The 22,285-nt window shown below is 43.1% G+C and overlaps 1 protein-coding gene across 2 annotated transcripts in view; it reads right to left on the bottom strand.

Annotated features, from left to right (window-relative positions):
- The window catches only part of PCDH15 (protocadherin related 15), a 97,047-nt gene that overhangs the window by 29,701 nt on the left and 45,061 nt on the right, over window positions 1-22,285 (bottom strand). For both annotated transcript variants that reach the window (XM_078597651.1, XM_078597652.1), the window contains exons 14-20: window positions 21,696-21,889; window positions 10,102-10,234; window positions 8,286-8,365; window positions 6,963-7,056; window positions 6,536-6,664; window positions 5,208-5,513; window positions 2,868-3,086 (exon numbers count right to left, since the gene is read on the bottom strand). In XM_078597651.1, coding sequence (XP_078453777.1) covers window positions 2,868-3,086; window positions 5,208-5,513; window positions 6,536-6,664; window positions 6,963-7,056; window positions 8,286-8,365; window positions 10,102-10,234; window positions 21,696-21,889 — 1,155 coding nt within the window. The remainder of the gene's footprint in view (window positions 1-2,867; window positions 3,087-5,207; window positions 5,514-6,535; window positions 6,665-6,962; window positions 7,057-8,285; window positions 8,366-10,101; window positions 10,235-21,695; window positions 21,890-22,285) is intronic.

The raw sequence follows: 22,285 nt of genomic DNA, 5'->3' as shown, positions 1-22,285 counted from the left end.
GTGGTATCAAAATGGACCTCTTTGGAGGAGGAGCAAACTCCGGGCCGGTTTAAACATGCATGGTCTCGGCAAGAGTCAGACTTGCTTTAAAAAACTTACACCCAGACGGCCATGTGGCTGACAAGATGTGTAAAAAAATATATTTTGTTTTTTCAACGTGGAGAGACAAATATTGGGAAGGGGCATATCGCCTGTTATATTTGGTTGCTCATATTTTCCACGACGCTTATGAACATTATTGTAATTAGGGGTATCTGCCCGGGTTAAAACGCAGGCTCTCAGCGACGAAGGCTTGTAAATGACTCCAACTGTTGTGCTAAATCAGCCTCACTCTAATCTGTGATTGAGATTTTAAGTTTAAGCACAGTTGCCAAGCACTGGCCCAAAGGCACAACACGTCGTTATGCAAGCATTATCAAAGCAATCTTTCATCGTGCACTTTTGCAATATTATTAAAAAATTTAATTTAGAACACATTCAATACAGCTTGCCCCGTTTTCGTGGGCATTTTCACAGAATCTGATTAATAGAAAGACAAATATTTAAATGCTACTTCATAAAGCCTGTCTTTGCCAGGCAAAAGTTTTCAAGAAATATAATAATTAACCTGATATGATCTTTGACAATTTTTATCTACGATCAGACACGAACAACTGCTAAAAAGATTTGTTTTTTTTTTGCGCAAAAAATTATATAGTTGACGACTTGATTCAATTTCTTATATTTAAAGACGTACCCATCGGAAACCGCTGAATTTAAAGATTCTGATCTTTTTTTTTTATTAGAAAAAACTAAAAATTATGAACTTCATATTCTGTGAGGGGAAACTCTGATCTTTTACCGTTTTCGAATAATTCAGATTTGAAAATCATAAAATGTGTATTCTTTCATTCAAACCCGCTTTCATCCAAATATCTCAAAAACAATCAAAGAGAGAACAATCATTGGAACCTCCTTTGCCAGTAGCAAAATATGATAAAAAAAAATGTTTACCCTTTTATCTGGCAACAAAACTGACACCTTTTTTTTACAAGTTATGTTTGCATTGACCACAATACCTGCGGTCGAAATGCAAACATGACTTCTTGTAAAAAAAAGGTGTCAGTATTGTTGCCAGATAAAAGGGAAAAAAAAATTATCAGAGAGAACAATGTTTCTCGCTTTAATATAATGTGTTGTTTAATGCTCTATCAAACGAAAATAAACGCAAACGTATATTTTTTACGGTTTCTGAATGACACGCACAAGATGTTTATGGGGCACTTAAAATCGACATTTGGGGGTGTTAAAATGAAAAATCTCCGATTTGCAGATTTGTCCTGTTGTTTGTGTTCTAAAAAGCGTCATATGTACCATATTTCAGCTTTCTACCTTGTCGGGAAGTACCTAAGTGGTTTTTGAGAAATATGATAAAAAAAAAATGCATCTCCGACCATGAACACATTTCCAGTGAACTCAAACACGTACGCCAAGCTCTTAAGGCTAATGGTTACTCCGACTACACAATCCGCAAAGCCATCACTCCAACCACCAAGAAGGATCCTGTTGAGGAGCCTTTCAAGACCATCACCTTACCCTACATTGCTGGGGTCACAAAAAAGATCTCCAAAATCCTGATTAAACACAAGATCCAGGTCCGATTCAACACAGTACATAAAATCCGTGATCTGGTACCGTCTGTAAAAGATGTGGTTCCAGACATACAGTACCCTGGTGTCTACAAACTAAGTTGCCTCTGTGGTAGCAGTTACAATGGGGAAACCAAACGACATGTCTCGGACCGCATCCGTGAACATAAAGCTGACCTGAAACACTGTAGGACAAACACCTCAGCCGTGGCAGATCACTGTTACAACTCAGTGGGCTCACATGACATTGACTTCTCCAAGACAGAGGTTCTCTGCAAGCCATCTGGCTATCATGAGAGATTCGTACATGAGGCGATCCACATTTACAAACACAGAGACAATTTTAACCGAGAAGATGGATTCTGGCTTAGCAATCACTGGAAGGACGTAATAAACCATTTTGATACACATTAGGGTGGGTAGAATAATACATAGTGTTATATTAAAAATGTATAAGGTATAGGGTGGTTTATAGCAATACAGTATGTAATTTAATGTTGGTTTTGCCTATGGAAGTATATAGTACGGTATAGACGCGTGTGATGTAAGAGAATAAAGTTTAGATGGAAGCATATTATATAATTTTTTACAACGTAGAATTTTTCATGTATTACTTACTGTTAGTAACTCAGCTTATTGTAGAGTATAGTAAGTTTATTGATGATGCTATGTAGTTTATACTTTAGTTTGTCATGCAGTTTATACTGTAGTTTTTTTTACGTGGTTGTTTAGTAACTACAGCTACATACTATCCTTTCCTTTGTTAATGCTCCCCCCCTTCCCCCCCCCCCTTTGATGCTGCTAATCCTGCATAATGCACGGGCATAGTATTGATTTGGAACCCCCCCCGCCCACCTCCTACGCATTTTCCATATGCTGAATTCCTCTTGATATGCAAATTATTTTGTTTAGGCGCTCTTCTTCCCACCTCCCCCCCCTCTAACCCAGCTTAAATATACGCTCCAAGCTTGGGGTGTTTCATTCTTCGCCTGAGGATGGCTGCTTGCGTTGTGGCCGAAACGTCGTGAGAATTGTTTTATTATGTTTTATTTTTATTATTTTATTACTTCCCTTCTACGTGACTTTACCGAAAGAACCAAGAAGACAGATTAAGGTCTTCATTTACACAGAAGATTACATTTTTAAACAGCAAAATCATTAGAAATTTTTACAAAAAGTGCATGACCATTTTTATGGGGAGAAAATTAGCTACCCTGGGTGCGTACGCGCTATTCACACCTTGATGTTGACGTAGACCGTTGCAAGGGATGTGAGGTTGCTGTTATACGCGTCAATAGCCTTGACCAGTAGCGTGTATTCATGTCCTGGTGTTGTCTCATAATCAAGGGACTGGAGAACAGCCAACTGGCCCGTGATATCATCCACAGAGAAGAGCTTACTCATCCCAGCAGTTAGCAGTTGGTATCTGGTGCTTGCATCCATATCTGCATCTGAAGCCTGCGAATAAACGAAGCAAAAGTTGAACAACACTTCAGCTCATCACAATAGCCAGGAAACCCAGAGAGCGAGTCTACATACGAAGCAGCTAACCTGTATGTCATAACATAAATAACTAAGCAAATACTCTTTGGTTTTTTTGGTAAAGTCACGTAGGTGAAAAACTAAATAAAATAATACAACTAAATTAAATCACGACGTTTCGGAAGCAACACAAGCTTCCGTCATCAGGTGGGACAACCACAGTTGTTTTATTTTTATTTTATTTTTCACCTATGTGACTTTACCGAGTCACGAAAACTTCAAATCTAGAACTAAGCAAATAATTAACCTGCTTCACATATCTGTCCCTCAACGTTTTACACATCCCATGAACCACACAGCATTTTGGGAGTGCATCATTTGAGCAGCAACTGGTTCACCACAAGAAAGCTATTGACAGTCATTGTCTCATCAGCAGAGCCAGGCTTGCTTGAACCAATGCTGGTTAAACTGCCATATGTTTAATAAGTAAGCACCCACTTTAATAGACACAGGTCCTGGTTTGACACAAGACCATGAAAGATGCAACACAAAACATTTATTTTTGCCATTGTGGGGAATAAGTAAGAACAAAAATGATCAGCCAATATGGCTCCGTTTAACACTTAGGCTTTCGCGACCCATATCATCTATAATATACGTTTTTTGGGTGAGATGGCGTAAATATAAATGTGTCGTTAAACCCGCCACGACCTGACACAGCTAATTATTAAGGTTTTTCATATAAACAGAACATTGTAAATGTTGTGGATTTGCTCTCCAACACACCGGTGTGCTATACTAGTAACGAATTGGCATGTTCTGTTTACGTGACAAACATTACTAATTGGCTGTGTCGGGTGGTGGCGGGTTTAATGACACATTTATATTTACGCCATCTAACCCCAAAAAAAATCTCTATTATAAATATGGCTCCTTGTGTGTGTTTCTGCATCCAGAGGACTCCTCCGAGACCGCTCCAGCAACTTCAATGAACGAGGAGGCAATTGAAAGCTGTTGGCTTTCAAGTGAGTGGCTTTTGTGAATGTGTTAAAGGGTTCTATAACACATTTGAGCTCGGACCCAATATTTGGATTATCAGCCCAGATGTTAATAATCTTCTGCCAATTATGATAGTCCAGCGCAGCATGAGCCCTGTGTAAAACGTATACAAGAGATAACTGTTGTGTGTGTGTGTATATCTATTTTCCAACTGAGCCACTTTCATCACAAACCTACTTGTTTATACTGTTGTGGTTGGTGTTGTTTTCATTGTGTTTTATTAGGACCCAACACTTGATATTGTTTGATCGTGTGCTTTTGAGTCATCAAATTAAATTAATCAACTTGCTTCGAGGAACATTAACTCCGTCCTAGTATTTTCTCACTATTTAATATCAGAGGATTTCCCACTAGTATCTCACATCTGAAGTGCAACTACTTAAAGAAAAAAAATTGTTTTCTAAACAAAAGTCAAAGCAATTTTCTGATCAAATGCTCATCTGTTTACTAAAACCGTAACTATTTTATTTACCAGGTAAAGCCCACTGAGCTATTAGCTCTTTGTCAGAAACTACCTGGCCACAAATGATAGCTCAATGAAGTGACTTATCATGTGGAAATAAATAGAAGCAGAATAATCTAAACACATGTTAATAAATGTAGAGGAAAAAACCGGTCGACCACGAGAAATATCCATGTGACCACGGGACGAACATGCAAACTCCAACTATAACAGTGTCAGGGTCGGAATGAAACCCACGACCTCCTGCATAACAGGCAAGAGAAATACCATCTCACCACCCGGTGCCCTTTCTATCGTGTACAGTTTAAAGCCAGAGCTGGAAATTCCACATTGCTATGGCATGGGGTGAGTCTATCCATAGGACAACCACTGTTGACTTCTCCACAAAGTCCACTCATTTTCTCAACCCTGGAGGGATGATGAGCTGAGTCAACCGGCAGCCAGGATTTGACCTCTCAACTTTCCGATAGCGAGCTGTTCGCTCTACTGCTGATCCACATGGCTCTATCAACAAAGGCATTTAATACACCGTACATGAGCCTTAGTAGATGGACACGCTCACAGCTTCACCACACCTCGAGACGCAGCACCAGCTGACCCGGAGAGCCATTCTCCGGCACGGTGACATTATAGACGCCCTGGCTGAAGATGGGCGGGTTGTCATTCACGTCCAGCACAGAGATGGCGAGCGGGAGGTTGGTGTGACGAGGGTACAGCGCACGGTCGCTGGCCACTACGGTCAGCATGTAGGTCTCCTGTTTTTCTCGGTCCAAGGCCACCTTTGTGTAAATGCTCCCATTGGCCATGATCGCAAACACAGCCGCATAGTTGTCCAGGCTATACACCACCTCACCATTCATCCCTGCATCTTTATCGGTTGCCTGAGAATAAAACAAACGTGCTTCTAAGCAGGAACAATGATGCATTAATGCAACAACAAAAAAACACGCATTTCACTCTCATTGGCCAAACATCCTAATTGTGACAAAGTACACATTTGGGATTACACATAGTAACATCGCCCCCTTCTGAGGTAAATTGGCAAGACCCTCCTTAAAAAGTGTCTTCAGACTCAGTGAGGCTTTTGTATGTATGTATATTGAACTTCTTTCACACCATATGTAGCTAACCGTGCTAAGGAGGAAGGAAAACAAACTAAACGTAAAAAGCAGTTAAACAAAAGTTTTGAATCGAGATTAAAACAACATAGCTCCAGTGGCTTCCTAATAAGAGCGTTCTAGACGGCCGCAGAAGCGCATCTAAAAGTGTGCGATGCAGTAACCATTTTTGTTCAATGGCTAGCCAAAAGTCGTTGTGAGGATGACTGGAGTTTGCGTGATGGTTTATGCTCCTTGACGAGATCAGCAAGGTATTGTGGTTCATTTGCGGAAAGAACTGTGTGTGTAATGAGTGCGTAATTGCAATAGCAATGCTCTCATCATGCCAATAAACCATATGCTGGCAGGAATTGTAAAAAAATGCATACGTGTGAAAAATGATAACAATATTTTTGTGCAAATAGCATCTAGGTCATAATTTTTCACCCTTTCTGACGAAGGTTGACAGAGTTTATGCTTTTGCTCTGTCCATCTGTTACAGGGGGAGCACAATGACTCTCATAAAGATGAACATATATCAACAAAATGTTGTCTTAAGTTATGCTGCAATTAGAGACTCACACTACACACAACCCGGTAAATTGATCAAAGGGTTGCTCAAAAGTCAGCGATGAAAAACTATTGTGAATTACATATTCATCTTTGCACCATTGCATATTTTATAGTTAAAACACTCATGGTATTAACCAGGGTGGCTTGCCAGATTCGAACTGCGAACCCACTCGTGTCCAACACGGCACCGCTGGGCCATGTCACCGCCCCCCACATTTGTAAGCGCTTCTCACCCGGACTTGCCCAACAAAGACACCGGTTCTTCCCTCGTATACGGAGAAGTTCGTTGGCATCAGAGGATCGAAGGTGGGATCATTATCATTGACATCCGTAACAAGCACCGCTACCGTAGCTGTTGAGGTCTGTGAGCACGCACGCACACACACACAATGTCATGTAAAACCAAACACGACAGCGACTCAACCATTTACATTAGTACTGCCCTGAACTCACTTGTGTACCTTATCATGAGCACTGGGTGAGGCTGGTGACAGAATGGCAGCCAAATGAGAGAACATGGTGTGGGGAGGCCTTAATCCAGCAGTGGATACACAATGGGTGGTGATGATGATGAAATGCGATCGCAATAGAGGTAATAAATGAAGGGGTAGTGATGGGGGCCGGAAGGTTATGTGCTGATGGATAAGACAGCTCGCTGACCCCATTAGGATGTCCGTCAGATGCTGTTAGGATCAGCTGGTACTGGTCCCTTGTCTCACGGTCCAAAGACTTCCACAGGGACAGAATTCCAGTGCTGAGGAACAAAGGGGGGCAACTTAACCCTTAAGATGAGCAGATACAAAGCAACAGTATTCATCAGTCACCATCCTATGAGCTCACCCAGATCCGGAGGAACGCTGCTGGCAAACAGTGGAATCATGTGGATGTCCAGAATAAACACCTAATTCGAGACACAAACGTCACACCTCCTGGCTTTGACATTCCTCCTCGAGGACACTGGTGGAACCATCAACTGCATCAGAGCAGCAACAAGCCGATGTGCACATCTTCATGAAATGGACAATTAAAGACAAGCCGCAGGAGTGTGCGATTGTGGCCATGAAACCCAAACTACAGACCATGTAGTAAACCACTGTGGTCTGCACGCCTTCAATGGAGGAGGAGGAACAGAAAAGCTCCACGAACTCTCTCCTGCAGCCCTCTCGTGGCTAGCAGACCACGACGTGGGCATTTCTCTCCCGAACATATTGATGCCACATACAACAATAGAATGGTCTCTCCAAGTGGCTTGCAGATGTATCCTGCCAGGGAGCCTCGCACGAGTTGAACACCTGGCAGTGAGACTACTCCACCCAGCGTCCCACCAGGGTGGATAAAAATTAACCCGTAAAAACAAAGTTTTTCACTATAAATCCTTTATATGCGTGGCATCGGTTTTATTGAATTATTCATTTCTGTTTTTCTTGAGTAAGAGTTTCATTTTTTATCACATTGGTATTTTAAATTAAATATAAGGAAAGTCGTATATAAGGATTATAAGGTTTTCAGTTTTTGTATGATTGTTTATATTGTACATTTTTGTTGTTTTCTTGAATAATTTTCCGTGTTTAGGAAAAAGATATGATTGTGTTAGTGAAAAATGTTTTTTCCTAAAAAGTGGAAAAAATTTTGGAAACATTTTTCACGAAAATAAATTGTCACGCACAACGAGTCTGTGTGCAAAATGTCAGCTCGATTGGATCACGGGAAGTGGGTTAAAAACGACCGAAAGATTTGCACGGTCGTAAGCACGCAAGCAAGCAAGCAAGTGAACTTAATATAAAGGATTTAAAAATGAATACCGTATTGTGGGGCAAGATCAACTGTGGTTGTCCTCTGGAGAGACTCGCCCCCCGTCATAGAAATGTGAAATTTGCATCACATGCTCAGGGCTGTAAGCAGGAGGGCGAGTAGAGCGTCAATGCTCACTCGAGTCGCAGGAGATCGCTGCGACGCGACGATCGTGGATAAATGTGCGCCCACCTGGAGTTGAGGTAGAACGCTCCGTCTGGGTTTCCACTCTTGATGCTGTAGACGATCGGGTCGTTTTCACGGTCAATGGCCTGAGAGCAAACGACACAAGACCACCAGGTTGATCTGTCGTGGGGGTGTGGGTGAGAATTACGGTGGTGGTATTCTGAATGATCACAACGATTATGGTCAGCGCTTATTCCGCACCTAGGATTAGCATAATTGGCTACGTACGGTGTGAAAGAAGTTCAACATACATACATGGGGCATAGAGGAAAATGTTTCAGTCATCAAGGGGGAAGTGCTACAGGCATGGGTTAAAGCTTCGACAGCAAAGGACGTACGGAATTGACGGATATGGGAGTTGAGGTGCATTGATTCCACACCTCTCAAGTCTACAGAACTTCCAACTTCCATCTCTGTAATGCCCTTATTCATGCCTTGAGTCGCATCTGGGCTATTGCAACCCCACATTCCTCACTTCCAAAGTCATTTCCAGACTTCTCACCTGCATCCATACAGTATGTGACACCACATTACTCCCATCCTCAGATCCCTCCACTGGCTTCCAGTCTAATATCAGCTACAAGCCTGCCCTCACCATATTGGATATACTCTCCCGTGCCTTAGGAATGTGCAATTTCCACCCCTGACTCAGGGCTATAAGCCATATTCAAGATCCTTCATGGGGCTGTCTGTGGCCATGTTGTGTTTTTCACTAAACCTCACACGCAGGTCAGTGTGGGTTTAAGTTGGGGAGGTCCAGGATCCGTTCAGATATCACTCGCCGGGAATGGAAGTCGGGTCGTTGGGTTCATAGTGCAGTGTGTAACCACCGCGCCACTGTCTCCCTGTACCTAATATCACGGTGCTGCTGAAATAATGTACTTCCAGAAGGCTATGTGGCTGATGGGATGTGTAAACAAATACTTTAATTGTTGACGTGTAGGGACCGACATAAGAATCATGCTTATTATCCGCTAATTCATTCTGTTTCTCATATTCTCCACGTTAACTCGAATGCGTATTGGGCGTTTCCTGCATTGTGGGCGATCGCTGCGGAACGGTGCGGTGTTAATCCACCGCCGTGCCGGCTCCATCGCTGTGGCTGTGATAGCCCTCTCTCTGCGTGTGAGCACTTGTTGCAGTGCGTTGTAAGTATGCATGTTGAACTTCTTTCGCACTGTATGTAGCCAACCGTGCTAACCAGAGGTGTGGGGGAAGGACAACAAATGAAACACAAAAATGCAGTTCTAAAGAAATTATTTTCAATCTATATTTTAAAGTGTATAGCTCCAGTGGCTTCCCAATATCGGAAGGAAGAGAGTTCCAGACGGCCGCAGAATCCCATCTGAAAGCAAGTGATGCGGTGACCGTCTTTGTTCGATGGCTAGCCAAAAGCCTTCCTTCCCCCGCACCTCGGATTAGCATGGTTGGCTACGTATGGTGCGAAAAAAGTTCAACATGCATACAAAGCCGCTGTGAGGACGAGCGGAGTTCACGAGATGGTTTATGCTCCTTGACGAGATCAGCAAGGTACAGTAAAACCTTGGATTGCGATTAACTTGGTCTGCGAGTGTTTTGCAAGACGAGAAAACATTTTAAATAAATATTCATTTGATAAACGAGCGAGGTCTTGCAATACGAGTAGTATGTATACGCTTTGTCTGCCGAGCATCACGTGGTCACAACTGATATACGAGTGCTTTGATATATGAGTGCTTTGGATTACAAACACGTTTCCGGAACGAATTATGCTCGCAATCCAAGGTTTTACTGTATTATGGTTCAGCAAGGTATTGTGGTTCAAGCGAGGTATTGTGGTTACCTGCACACTGAGCAAGAAGGCACCGGCACTCAGGGCCTCGCTGACCTCCATGCTGTAGAAGCTGAAGGGCATGCTGGGAGGGCTTTGGTTGTTTGGGGGTAGCACCTCGACGTACACGGTGGCAATAGAGCTCCTGAGCAACGAGCAACACAACAACACAGTCACTCCGGCACGGCAACCGCTCATAGCAGCTTCGGAGAGGTTTTTGTTGTTAATTAATTGGGTAATTAATCTATTCAATGCTTGCCCCCCTCCTTCCTCCCAGCACCCTCCGCTTTCTTTTTTAAAGTTTTTTTCTTCCCTTCTCCATATAAAAGCACACCCACCCCACTCTGTACTCCCCCCCACTCCCTCGCGTCTCAGTTTGTGCTCTGTACTGGGCTCCTATTGAAATATAATATAAAAAATATAGTCTGCTTGAGTGGTAATGCACTGGTTAGCACACTGCACTATGAACTTGGCGACCTGAGTTCAATTCTCAAACATGGTTGCCCATGAATGGCGAGTTATATTTCTTTCCTCTCTAGGCATGTGAATGTGTTCCTCGCCTCGATGCTTGATGTTAACGGTCTTGAGTTTGTTTGTAATTAGCTTTGGCCTCTCTTGGGCTCTGATGGAAAGGAATATTAATTGCACCAGTCTGTGCTGGCTTCCTGTGTTTGTTTGCATAGACATCTCTGGCAATTTTTCGATTTAAAGCTTTCGTGACTGCAGGGATTCATCTTCTTGGTTCTTTCGGTAAAGTCACGTAGAAGGGAAGTAATAAAATAATAAAAATAAAACATAATAAAACAATTCTCACGACGTTTCGGCCACAACGCAAGCAGCCATCCTCAGGCGAAGAATGAAACACCCCAAGCTTGGAGCGTATATTTAAGCTGGGTTAGAGGGGGGGGAGGTGGGAAGAAGAGCGCCTAAACAAAATAATTTGCATATCAAGAGGAATTCAGCATATGGAAAATGCGTAGGAGGTGGGCGGGGGGGGTTCCAAATCAATACTATGCCCGTGCATTATGCAGGATTAGCAGCATCAAAGGGGGGGGGGGGAAGGGGGGGAGCATTAACAAAGGAAAGGAATGTTAATAGTATGTAGCTGTAGTTACTAAACAACCACGTAAAAAACTACAGTATAAACTGCATGACAAACTAAAGTATAAACTACATAGCATCATCAGTAAACTTACTATACTCTACAATAAGCTGAGTTACTAACAGTAAGTAATACATGAAAAATTCTACGTTGTAAAAAATTATATAATATGCTTCCATCTAAACTTTATTCTCTTACATCACACGCGTCTATACCGTACTATATACTTCCATAGGCAAAACCAACATTAAATTACATACTGTATTGCTATAAACCACCCTATACCTTATACATTTTTAATATAACACTATGTATTATTCTACCCACCCTAATGTGTATCAAAATGGTTTATTACGTCCTTCCAGTGATTGCTAAGCCAGAATCCATCTTCTCGGTTAAAATTGTCTCTGTGTTTGTAAATGTGGATCGCCTCATGTACGAATCTCTCATGATAGCCAGATGGCTTGCAGAGAACCTCTGTCTTGGAGAAGTCAATGTCATGTGAGCCCACTGAGTTGTAACAGTGATCTGCCACGGCTGAGGTGTTTGTCCTACAGTGTTTCAGGTCAGCTTTATGTTCACGGATGCGGTCCGAGACATGTCGTTTGGTTTCCCCAATGTAACTGCTACCACAGAGGCAACTTAGTTTGTAGACACCAGGGTACTGTATGTCTGGAACCACATCTTTTACAGACGGTACCAGATCACGGATTTTATGTACTGTGTTGAATCGGACCTGGATCTTGTGTTTAATCAGGATTTTGGAGATCTTTTTTGTGACCCCAGCAATGTAGGGTAAGGTGATGGTCTTGAAAGGCTCCTCAACAGGATCCTTCTTGGTGGTTGGAGTGATGGCTTTGCGGATTGTGTAGTCGGAGTAACCATTAGCCTTAAGAGCTTGGCGTACGTGTTTGAGTTCACTGGAAATGTGTTCATGGTCGGAGATGCATTGGGCTCTATGATATAGAGTCTTGATGAGGGAATTCTTCTGGGATGGATGGTGGTGGGAATCCGGTTTTAGATAAGCATCCGTGTGGGTGGCTTTCCTGTAGACAGAGTGGCTCATTGAACCATCAGGTCTCCTTTTGATTAGGACATCCAAAAAGGGTAGCTTGCCATCATTTTCGACTTCCATGGTGAATCTGATGGCTGGGTGTATGGAATTGATATGGTCGAGAAATTGGTCTAGAGCAGGCCGGCCATGTGGCCAGATGACAAAAGTGTCGTCTACGTACCTCTTCCATAAGGTCGGGCGTAGAGTGGCAGTCTGGATGGCGTCCGTCTCAAATTTCTCCATGAAGATGTTGGCTACAACCGGAGATAAGGGGGAGCCCATTGGGGTGCCCTCAATTTGCTTGTAGAAGGTTCCATTCCAGGTGAAGTATGTATTGGTTAAGCAGTGTCTCACCAGGGGGGGTACCCCAGCATTCAGTCCTTGATGAACCAAGTCTTCAATGATTGCGATGGTGTCAGGCACAGGCACCTTGGTGAACAAGGAAACCACATCAAAACTGAACAAGCAGGTCGTCTGGGGACAGGGCAATCCCCTTGATTGTTGATACCAGGTCAGTAGAGTTTAGTACTGCAGAGGTGGTTTTTCCAGTGAAAGGCCGTAGGATTTCGGACAAAAAACGAGCCAGTTTGTAAGTCGGGGAGTTGATAGTAGAGACAATGGGACGAAGAGGTGTATCTTCTTTATGTATCTTTGGCAAGCCGTACAATCTTGGTGGCCTGGCTGCAGAAGGTTTCAACGAGAACTGTTTGGTCTGATCAATTAATGCGGTTGAAGCAGAAATGATGTTGTTGGTTTTGGAGACGAGGCTGTTGGTGGGGTCTCTTTTTATTTTTGTATAGCTGCCATCGGTGAGTAGTTCTTGAATTTTGTTGTTGTATTCTATTTTGTCCATGATGACAGTGGCATTGCCTTTGTCGGCTGAGAGGATGACAATGTCATCCCTCTTTTTTAATTGAGCTAATTCAAAACGCTCATCTTTGCTGATGTTGCTAGCTGGCATCTTAGCGTTTTTGAGGGTTACAGAGATTTCCGATCTTGCTACGTCTGCAGCGATGTGACTCAAGCCCTTGAGAGCTACATCTACTCGAGCAATTATATCATTAACTGGTATGTGTCTAGGTGTGACTGCAAAGTTTAGTCCTTTAGCTAAAACGGATTTCAAACCTTCAGAAATAGGACTGTTACTGCGATTAATTACGACTTTGTTAACATCTAGCTTTTCAATGTGTGGGTCCGGTTTCTTGTTTGAGAGGCGGTTGAATTTGGAAATCAAGTTGTCCTTACATTTAGTCGACATAGCGGCAGCTGAAGAGGCAGTCATTTTTTCCACATGTTCCCAATCCGATGTGGACATTGTTGCACTCAAGGATAAGTGTGATTTGTAGAGTGTCTTGTCTAACTGATCTAGTTCGGTGCGCGTAAGTCTGATTTTTTCTGAGATAAGAGCTAAGCTAGTTCTAGACAGAATTCGTTTCGCATTAGAAGAAGTTACAGCAGCAGATGTTAGTGTAAATGCGTTCGGTATTACCTTAGAGTCGCGGCATCTCTTCAGAAAGGTGAGAGACTCGATTAGCTGAGCTTTCTTGTCCCGGAGCTTGTTGAAGGATCTCAAAGTTATGTGGAAACCCTCCCCGTAGAGGCGGTTAAATTTCGATTTAAAGCTTTCGTGACTGCAGGGATTCATCTTCTTGGTTCTTTCGGTAAAGTCACGTAGAAGGGAAGTAATAAAATAATAAAAATAAAACATAATAAAACAATTCTCACGACGTTTCGGCCACAACGCAAGCAGCCATCCTCAGGCGAAGAATGAAACACCCCAAGCTTGGAGCGTATATTTAAGCTGGGTTAGAGGGGGGGGAGGTGGGAAGAAGAGCGCCTAAACAAAATAATTTGCATATCAAGAGGAATTCAGCATATGGAAAATGCGTAGGAGGTGGGCGGGGGGGGTTCCAAATCAATACTATGCCCGTGCATTATGCAGGATTAGCAGCATCAAAGGGGGGGGGGGGAAGGGGGGGGAGCATTAACAAAGGAAAGGAATGTTAATAGTATGTAGCTGTAGTTACTAAACAACCACGTAAAAAACTACAGTATAAACTGCATGACAAACTAAAGTATAAACTACATAGCATCATCAGTAAACTTACTATACTCTACAATAAGCTGAGTTACTAACAGTAAGTAATACATGAAAAATTCTACGTTGTAAAAAATTATATAATATGCTTCCATCTAAACTTTATTCTCTTACATCACACGCGTCTATACCGTACTATATACTTCCATAGGCAAAACCAACATTAAATTACATACTGTATTGCTATAAACCACCCTATACCTTATACATTTTTAATATAACACTATGTATTATTCTACCCACCCTAATGTGTATCAAAATGGTTTATTACGTCCTTCCAGTGATTGCTAAGCCAGAATCCATCTTCTCGGTTAAAATTGTCTCTGTGTTTGTAAATGTGGATCGCCTCATGTACGAATCTCTCATGATAGCCAGATGGCTTGCAGAGAACCTCTGTCTTGGAGAAGTCAATGTCATGTGAGCCCACTGAGTTGTAACAGTGATCTGCCACGGCTGAGGTGTTTGTCCTACAGTGTTTCAGGTCAGCTTTATGTTCACGGATGCGGTCCGAGACATGTCGTTTGGTTTCCCCAATGTAACTGCTACCACAGAGGCAACTTAGTTTGTAGACACCAGGGTACTGTATGTCTGGAACCACATCTTTTACAGACGGTACCAGATCACGGATTTTATGTACTGTGTTGAATCGGACCTGGATCTTGTGTTTAATCAGGATTTTGGAGATCTTTTTTGTGACCCCAGCAATGTAGGGTAAGGTGATGGTCTTGAAAGGGGATTGCCCTGTCCCCAGACGACCTGCTTGTCAGTTTTGATGTGGTTTCCTTGTTCACCAAGGTGCCTGTGCCTGACACCATCGCAATCATTGAAGACTTGGTTCATCAAGGACTGAATGCTGGGGTACCCCCCCTGGTGAGACACTGCTTAACCAATACATACTTCACCTGGAATGGAACCTTCTACAAGCAAATTGAGGGCACCCCAATGGGCTCCCCCTTATCTCCGGTTGTAGCCAACATCTTCATGGAGAAATTTGAGACGGACGCCATCCAGACTGCCACTCTACGCCCGACCTTATGGAAGAGGTACGTAGACGACACTTTTGTCATCTGGCCACATGGCCGGCCTGCTCTAGACCAATTTCTCGACCATATCAATTCCATACACCCAGCCATCAGATTCACCATGGAAGTCGAAAATGATGGCAAGCTACCCTTTTTGGATGTCCTAATCAAAAGGAGACCTGATGGTTCAATGAGCCACTCTGTCTACAGGAAAGCCACCCACACGGATGCTTATCTAAAACCGGATTCCCACCACCATCCATCCCAGAAGAATTCCCTCATCAAGACTCTATATCATAGAGCCCAATGCATCTCCGACCATGAACACATTTCCAGTGAACTCAAACACGTACGCCAAGCTCTTAAGGCTAATGGTTACTCCGACTACACAATCCGCAAAGCCATCACTCCAACCACCAAGAAGGATCCTGTTGAGGAGCCTTTCAAGACCATCACCTTACCCTACATTGCTGGGGTCACAAAAAAGATCTCCAAAATCCTGATTAAACACAAGATCCAGGTCCGATTCAACACAGTACATAAAATCCGTGATCTGGTACCGTCTGTAAAAGATGTGGTTCCAGACATACAGTACCCTGGTGTCTACAAACTAAGTTGCCTCTGTGGTAGCAGTTACATTGGGGAAACCAAACGACATGTCTCGGACCGCATCCGTGAACATAAAGCTGACCTGAAACACTGTAGGACAAACACCTCAGCCGTGGCAGATCACTGTTACAACTCAGTGGGCTCACATGACATTGACTTCTCCAAGACAGAGGTTCTCTGCAAGCCATCTGGCTATCATGAGAGATTCGTACATGAGGCGATCCACATTTACAAACACAGAGACAATTTTAACCGAGAAGATGGATTCTGGCTTAGCAATCACTGGAAGGACGTAATAAACCATTTTGATACACATTAGGGTGGGTAGAATAATACATAGTGTTATATTAAAAATGTATAAGGTATAGGGTGGTTTATAGCAATACAGTATGTAATTTAATGTTGGTTTTGCCTATGGAAGTATATAGTACGGTATAGACGCGTGTGATGTAAGAGAATAAAGTTTAGATGGAAGCATATTATATAATTTTTTACAACGTAGAATTTTTCATGTATTACTTACTGTTAGTAACTCAGCTTATTGTAGAGTATAGTAAGTTTACTGATGATGCTATGTAGTTTATACTTTAGTTTGTCATGCAGTTTATACTGTAGTTTTTTACGTGGTTGTTTAGTAACTACAGCTACATACTATTAACATTCCTTTCCTTTGTTAATGCTCCCCCCCTTCCCCCCCCCCCCTTTGATGCTGCTAATCCTGCATAATGCACGGGCATAGTATTGATTTGGAACCCCCCCCGCCCACCTCCTACGCATTTTCCATATGCTGAATTCCTCTTGATATGCAAATTATTTTGTTTAGGCGCTCTTCTTCCCACCTCCCCCCCCTCTAACCCAGCTTAAATATACGCTCCAAGCTTGGGGTGTTTCATTCTTCGCCTGAGGATGGCTGCTTGCGTTGTGGCCGAAACGTCGTGAGAATTGTTTTATTATGTTTTATTTTTATTATTTTATTACTTCCCTTCTACGTGACTTTACCGAAAGAACCAAGAAGATGAATCCCTGCAGTCACGAAAGCTTTAAATCGAAATTTAACCGCCTCTACGGGGAGGGTTTCCACATAACTTTGAGATCCTTCAACAAGCTCCGGGACAAGAAAGCTCAGCTAATCGAGTCTCTCACCTTTCTGAAGAGATGCCGCGACTCTAAGGTAATACCGAACGCATTTACACTAACATCTGCTGCTGTAACTTCTTCTAATGCGAAACGAATTCTGTCTAGAACTAGCTTAGCTCTTATCTCAGAAAAAATCAGACTTACGCGCACCGAACTAGATCAGTTAGACAAGACACTCTACAAATCACACTTATCCTTGAGTGCAACAATGTCCACATCGGATTGGGAACATGTGGAAAAAATGACTGCCTCTTCAGCTGCCGCTATGTCGACTAAATGTAAGGACAACTTGATTTCCAAATTCAACCGCCTCTCAAACAAGAAACCGGACCCACACATTGAAAAGCTAGATGTTAACAAAGTCGTAATTAATCGCAGTAACAGTCCTATTTCTGAAGGTTTGAAATCCGTTTTAGCTAAAGGACTAAACTTTGCAGTCACACCTAGACACATACCAGTTAATGATATAATTGCTCGAGTAGATGTAGCTCTCAAGGGCTTGAGTCACATCGCTGCAGACGTAGCAAGATCGGAAATCTCTGTAACCCTCAAAAACGCTAAGATGCCAGCTAGCAACATCAGCAAAGATGAGCGTTTTGAATTAGCTCAATTAAAAAAGAGGGATGACATTGTCATCCTCTCAGCCGACAAAGGCAATGCCACTGTCATCATGGACAAAATAGAATACAACAACAAAATTCAAGAACTACTCACCGATGGCAGCTATACAAAAATAAAAAGAGACCCCACCAACAGCCTCGTCTCCAAAACCAACAACATCATTTCTGCTTCAACCGCATTAATTGATCAGACCAAACAGTTCTCGTTGAAACCTTCTGCAGCCAGGCCACCAAGATTGTACGGCTTGCCAAAGATACATAAAGAAGATACACCTCTTCGTCCCATTGTCTCTACTATCAACTCCCCGACTTACAAACTGGCTCGTTTTTTGTCCGAAATCCTACGGCCTTTCACTGGAAAAACCACCTCTGCAGTACTAAACTCTACTGACCTGGTATCAACAATCAAGGGGATTGCCCTGTCCCCAGACGACCTGCTTGTCAGTTTTGATGTGGTTTCCTTGTTCACCAAGGTGCCTGTGCCTGACACCATCGCAATCATTGAAGACTTGGTTCATCAAGGACTGAATGCTGGGGTACCCCCCCTGGTGAGACACTGCTTAACCAATACATACTTCACCTGGAATGGAACCTTCTACAAGCAAATTGAGGGCACCCCAATGGGCTCCCCCTTATCTCCGGTTGTAGCCAACATCTTCATGGAGAAATTTGAGACGGACGCCATCCAGACTGCCACTCTACGCCCGACCTTATGGAAGAGGTACGTAGACGACACTTTTGTCATCTGGCCACATGGCCGGCCTGCTCTAGACCAATTTCTCGACCATATCAATTCCATACACCCAGCCATCAGATTCACCATGGAAGTCGAAAATGATGGCAAGCTACCCTTTTTGGATGTCCTAATCAAAAGGAGACCTGATGGTTCAATGAGCCACTCTGTCTACAGGAAAGCCACCCACACGGATGCTTATCTAAAACCGGATTCCCACCACCATCCATCCCAGAAGAATTCCCTCATCAAGACTCTATATCATAGAGCCCAATGCATCTCCGACCATGAACACATTTCCAGTGAACTCAAACACGTACGCCAAGCTCTTAAGGCTAATGGTTACTCCGACTACACAATCCGCAAAGCCATCACTCCAACCACCAAGAAGGATCCTGTTGAGGAGCCTTTCAAGACCATCACCTTACCCTACATTGCTGGGGTCACAAAAAAGATCTCCAAAATCCTGATTAAACACAAGATCCAGGTCCGATTCAACACAGTACATAAAATCCGTGATCTGGTACCGTCTGTAAAAGATGTGGTTCCAGACATACAGTACCCTGGTGTCTACAAACTAAGTTGCCTCTGTGGTAGCAGTTACATTGGGGAAACCAAACGACATGTCTCGGACCGCATCCGTGAACATAAAGCTGACCTGAAACACTGTAGGACAAACACCTCAGCCGTGGCAGATCACTGTTACAACTCAGTGGGCTCACATGACATTGACTTCTCCAAGACAGAGGTTCTCTGCAAGCCATCTGGCTATCATGAGAGATTCGTACATGAGGCGATCCACATTTACAAACACAGAGACAATTTTAACCGAGAAGATGGATTCTGGCTTAGCAATCACTGGAAGGACGTAATAAACCATTTTGATACACATTAGGGTGGGTAGAATAATACATAGTGTTATATTAAAAATGTATAAGGTATAGGGTGGTTTATAGCAATACAGTATGTAATTTAATGTTGGTTTTGCCTATGGAAGTATATAGTACGGTATAGACGCGTGTGATGTAAGAGAATAAAGTTTAGATGGAAGCATATTATATAATTTTTTACAACGTAGAATTTTTCATGTATTACTTACTGTTAGTAACTCAGCTTATTGTAGAGTATAGTAAGTTTACTGATGATGCTATGTAGTTTATACTTTAGTTTGTCATGCAGTTTATACTGTAGTTTTTTACGTGGTTGTTTAGTAACTACAGCTACATACTATTAACATTCCTTTCCTTTGTTAATGCTCCCCCCCTTCCCCCCCCCCCTTTGATGCTGCTAATCCTGCATAATGCACGGGCATAGTATTGATTTGGAACCCCCCCCGCCCACCTCCTACGCATTTTCCATATGCTGAATTCCTCTTGATATGCAAATTATTTTGTTTAGGCGCTCTTCTTCCCACCTCCCCCCCCTCTAACCCAGCTTAAATATACGCTCCAAGCTTGGGGTGTTTCATTCTTCGCCTGAGGATGGCTGCTTGCGTTGTGGCCGAAACGTCGTGAGAATTGTTTTATTATGTTTTATTTTTATTATTTTATTACTTCCCTTCTACGTGACTTTACCGAAAGAACCAAGAAGATGAATCTCTGGCAATGTGGTGTTTGTTCTATTTAATAAAAATTTGTATTACTAATATCGGATGTACAAGTAAAACCGGCCAGATGGCTGAGTGTTACAATGAGCGGCTCGCATTCGGAAGGTTGCAAGTTAAAATCCTGGCCGGAGGTTGGCTCAGCCCATCATCAAGGACGGCAGGGAAATGCAACGGCCACACCTGTGCCTTACAGCAAGAAGCTCCTGAGTTAAATTCACAACCTGGGCGCCTCTCTGTGTGGAGTTTGAATATTTCCCCCCCCCCCGTTTCCTCTGGTGTCCTCCCATAGCGAATAAACCATTACAATTGCACTGGTATTGACCAAACATCCCAATGCTGAAACATTACCTGCACATTTCTCAATTGGGATCTCACGCAGCAGCAGCTTTGCCCCTAACTGTAAAAATTTGGCAGTACTCTCCTGAAAAAATGTTGAGACTCAAGTGAGGCTTTCCTGAGTAAACAAGGCCAATAATAATAATCTTTCTGGCGTTGGTGAAATTAGTTACCCCCTAAGTCCACAGTGGTTGTCCGATGCATGTACTCTACGCCACCAAAGGAATGGGGAATACCCATCACTGGTTCAGAGCTGTAAATAGGAGTTAAGCACTGACTCAATGCTCATTCAAGCAGGAAATAACTTTTACTCATATGGGTAATTAATAATGTACTTACTGTGTGTCTGTGACCTGCATCTCTTAGCATGTAAACAATCAAAGTCACCCGAACTGATGTATAGGGTCTCAATACAGCCATCACGTGTAAGATGTATATGGATTTTACACTTTCAGCATAGTGAAGTGTATTCTGCAATGTATTTTGGCTGTGTGGTGGGCTTTATTGGTGCTATGAAGTGGGTTTTTGATGGGCTATGAACATCACTTAGGAAGAGGAGAGAGATACGTCTGAGGGTAAAGAGAAGTGCATTCAAGGCAGAAGTGCCATCTGTATTGCTGTATAGATCAGAGAGCTGCCCCCTAACTTAGCAGCTCGAAAATAAGTGATTGGCATTTAAGCTCAGGTGCCTAAAAGTGATGCTGGGAACTTGGTGGCAAGACAGGAAAAGCAATAATTATTTGTGTAAGAGAACATGGCAGGCGATAGTTGTTGATGTGGTTAGGCCGGACGGGGGAGGGCCAGTTGCTAAGAGAGACATTGGAGTGGTCTGCACGAGTTCGGGGAAGAAAAGACCTCATACCAAATGGTGGGAGACATTGAGGGGCAGAGCTTGGAGGTTGCTGCGTGTCTACTGCACAGCTGCGGGATCCGGTGGAGGGGAGAAAACATTGGTGAATTAATACTGAATGAAACTAAACTCTTTTTATTTTACCAAGTAGGGCCCACTGAGCTACATAGCTCATTTTCAGAAGCGACCTGCCAAATGACAGCCCAAATAAGTGGCTCATCATGTGAAAATTTGTAGCAGCCAAATACTCGAAACACATGTTGATTCGAAATGTGGACGTAAAAAAATGGAGGACCTGGAGAAAGATCCGCGCGACCACGGGGAGGACATGCAATATACAGGCGTCAGGTTCGGGATGGAACCCACGACTCGATGAATGATCTTGACCGATCGTGATGCAGTGCGCCATGAGAACGTGCAGCGCGATGGCAGGAGGCACCTTCTGTCGGCAGGCGGGGCGCCGTCACTGGCCTGCACGGTTAGGGTGAAGGTGCGTCCCACGAGCAGACCACCGGGCCCCGCCACGCTCAGGAGCCCCGTGACATTGTTGATGACGAACTGGCCCTGGTCTCCAGCCAGAATCTGATAGTGCACATTTCCGTTTACGCCTGAATCGGCATCACTTGCTACGAGCTGCGGAGGAAGCAAGGTATGGAATATTTACTGTCACATTACGTTTCATGCAACACGTTTTATTTGACTTTCTGTATGTCTCATCAGGTGCGCAGCCAGGCACACTGTTGCTATGTCACCTGACGGCCGTATATATTTACAAGCACTTCTTGTATTCATAGACACGACCTGGTACACAGCTGAAATGCTCATTTGTTCAACTCACAACCATTAATGACTATCAGTGACACAGACAAATAAATAATTATTCAGTGTCATCAGTTTAACAAATAAATGCATAAACATTAACATATAAATGGCAAAACTTGATGAATAAATGATGCTTGAAATTGTGATTTATCCACTTTTTACAAGTTGAACACTTGACATTGACTGTATGAGATGCAGCAGCTACTA

Source organism: Lampetra planeri, chromosome 9 (genome assembly GCF_965212315.1).
Source record: "Lampetra planeri chromosome 9, kcLamPlan1.2.h2, whole genome shotgun sequence".
NCBI classification, from domain to species: domain Eukaryota; kingdom Metazoa; phylum Chordata; class Hyperoartia; order Petromyzontiformes; family Petromyzontidae; genus Lampetra; species Lampetra planeri.
Note: the sequence above shows the minus strand (reverse complement) of the source record. Positions and strands in the feature narration are given on the sequence as shown.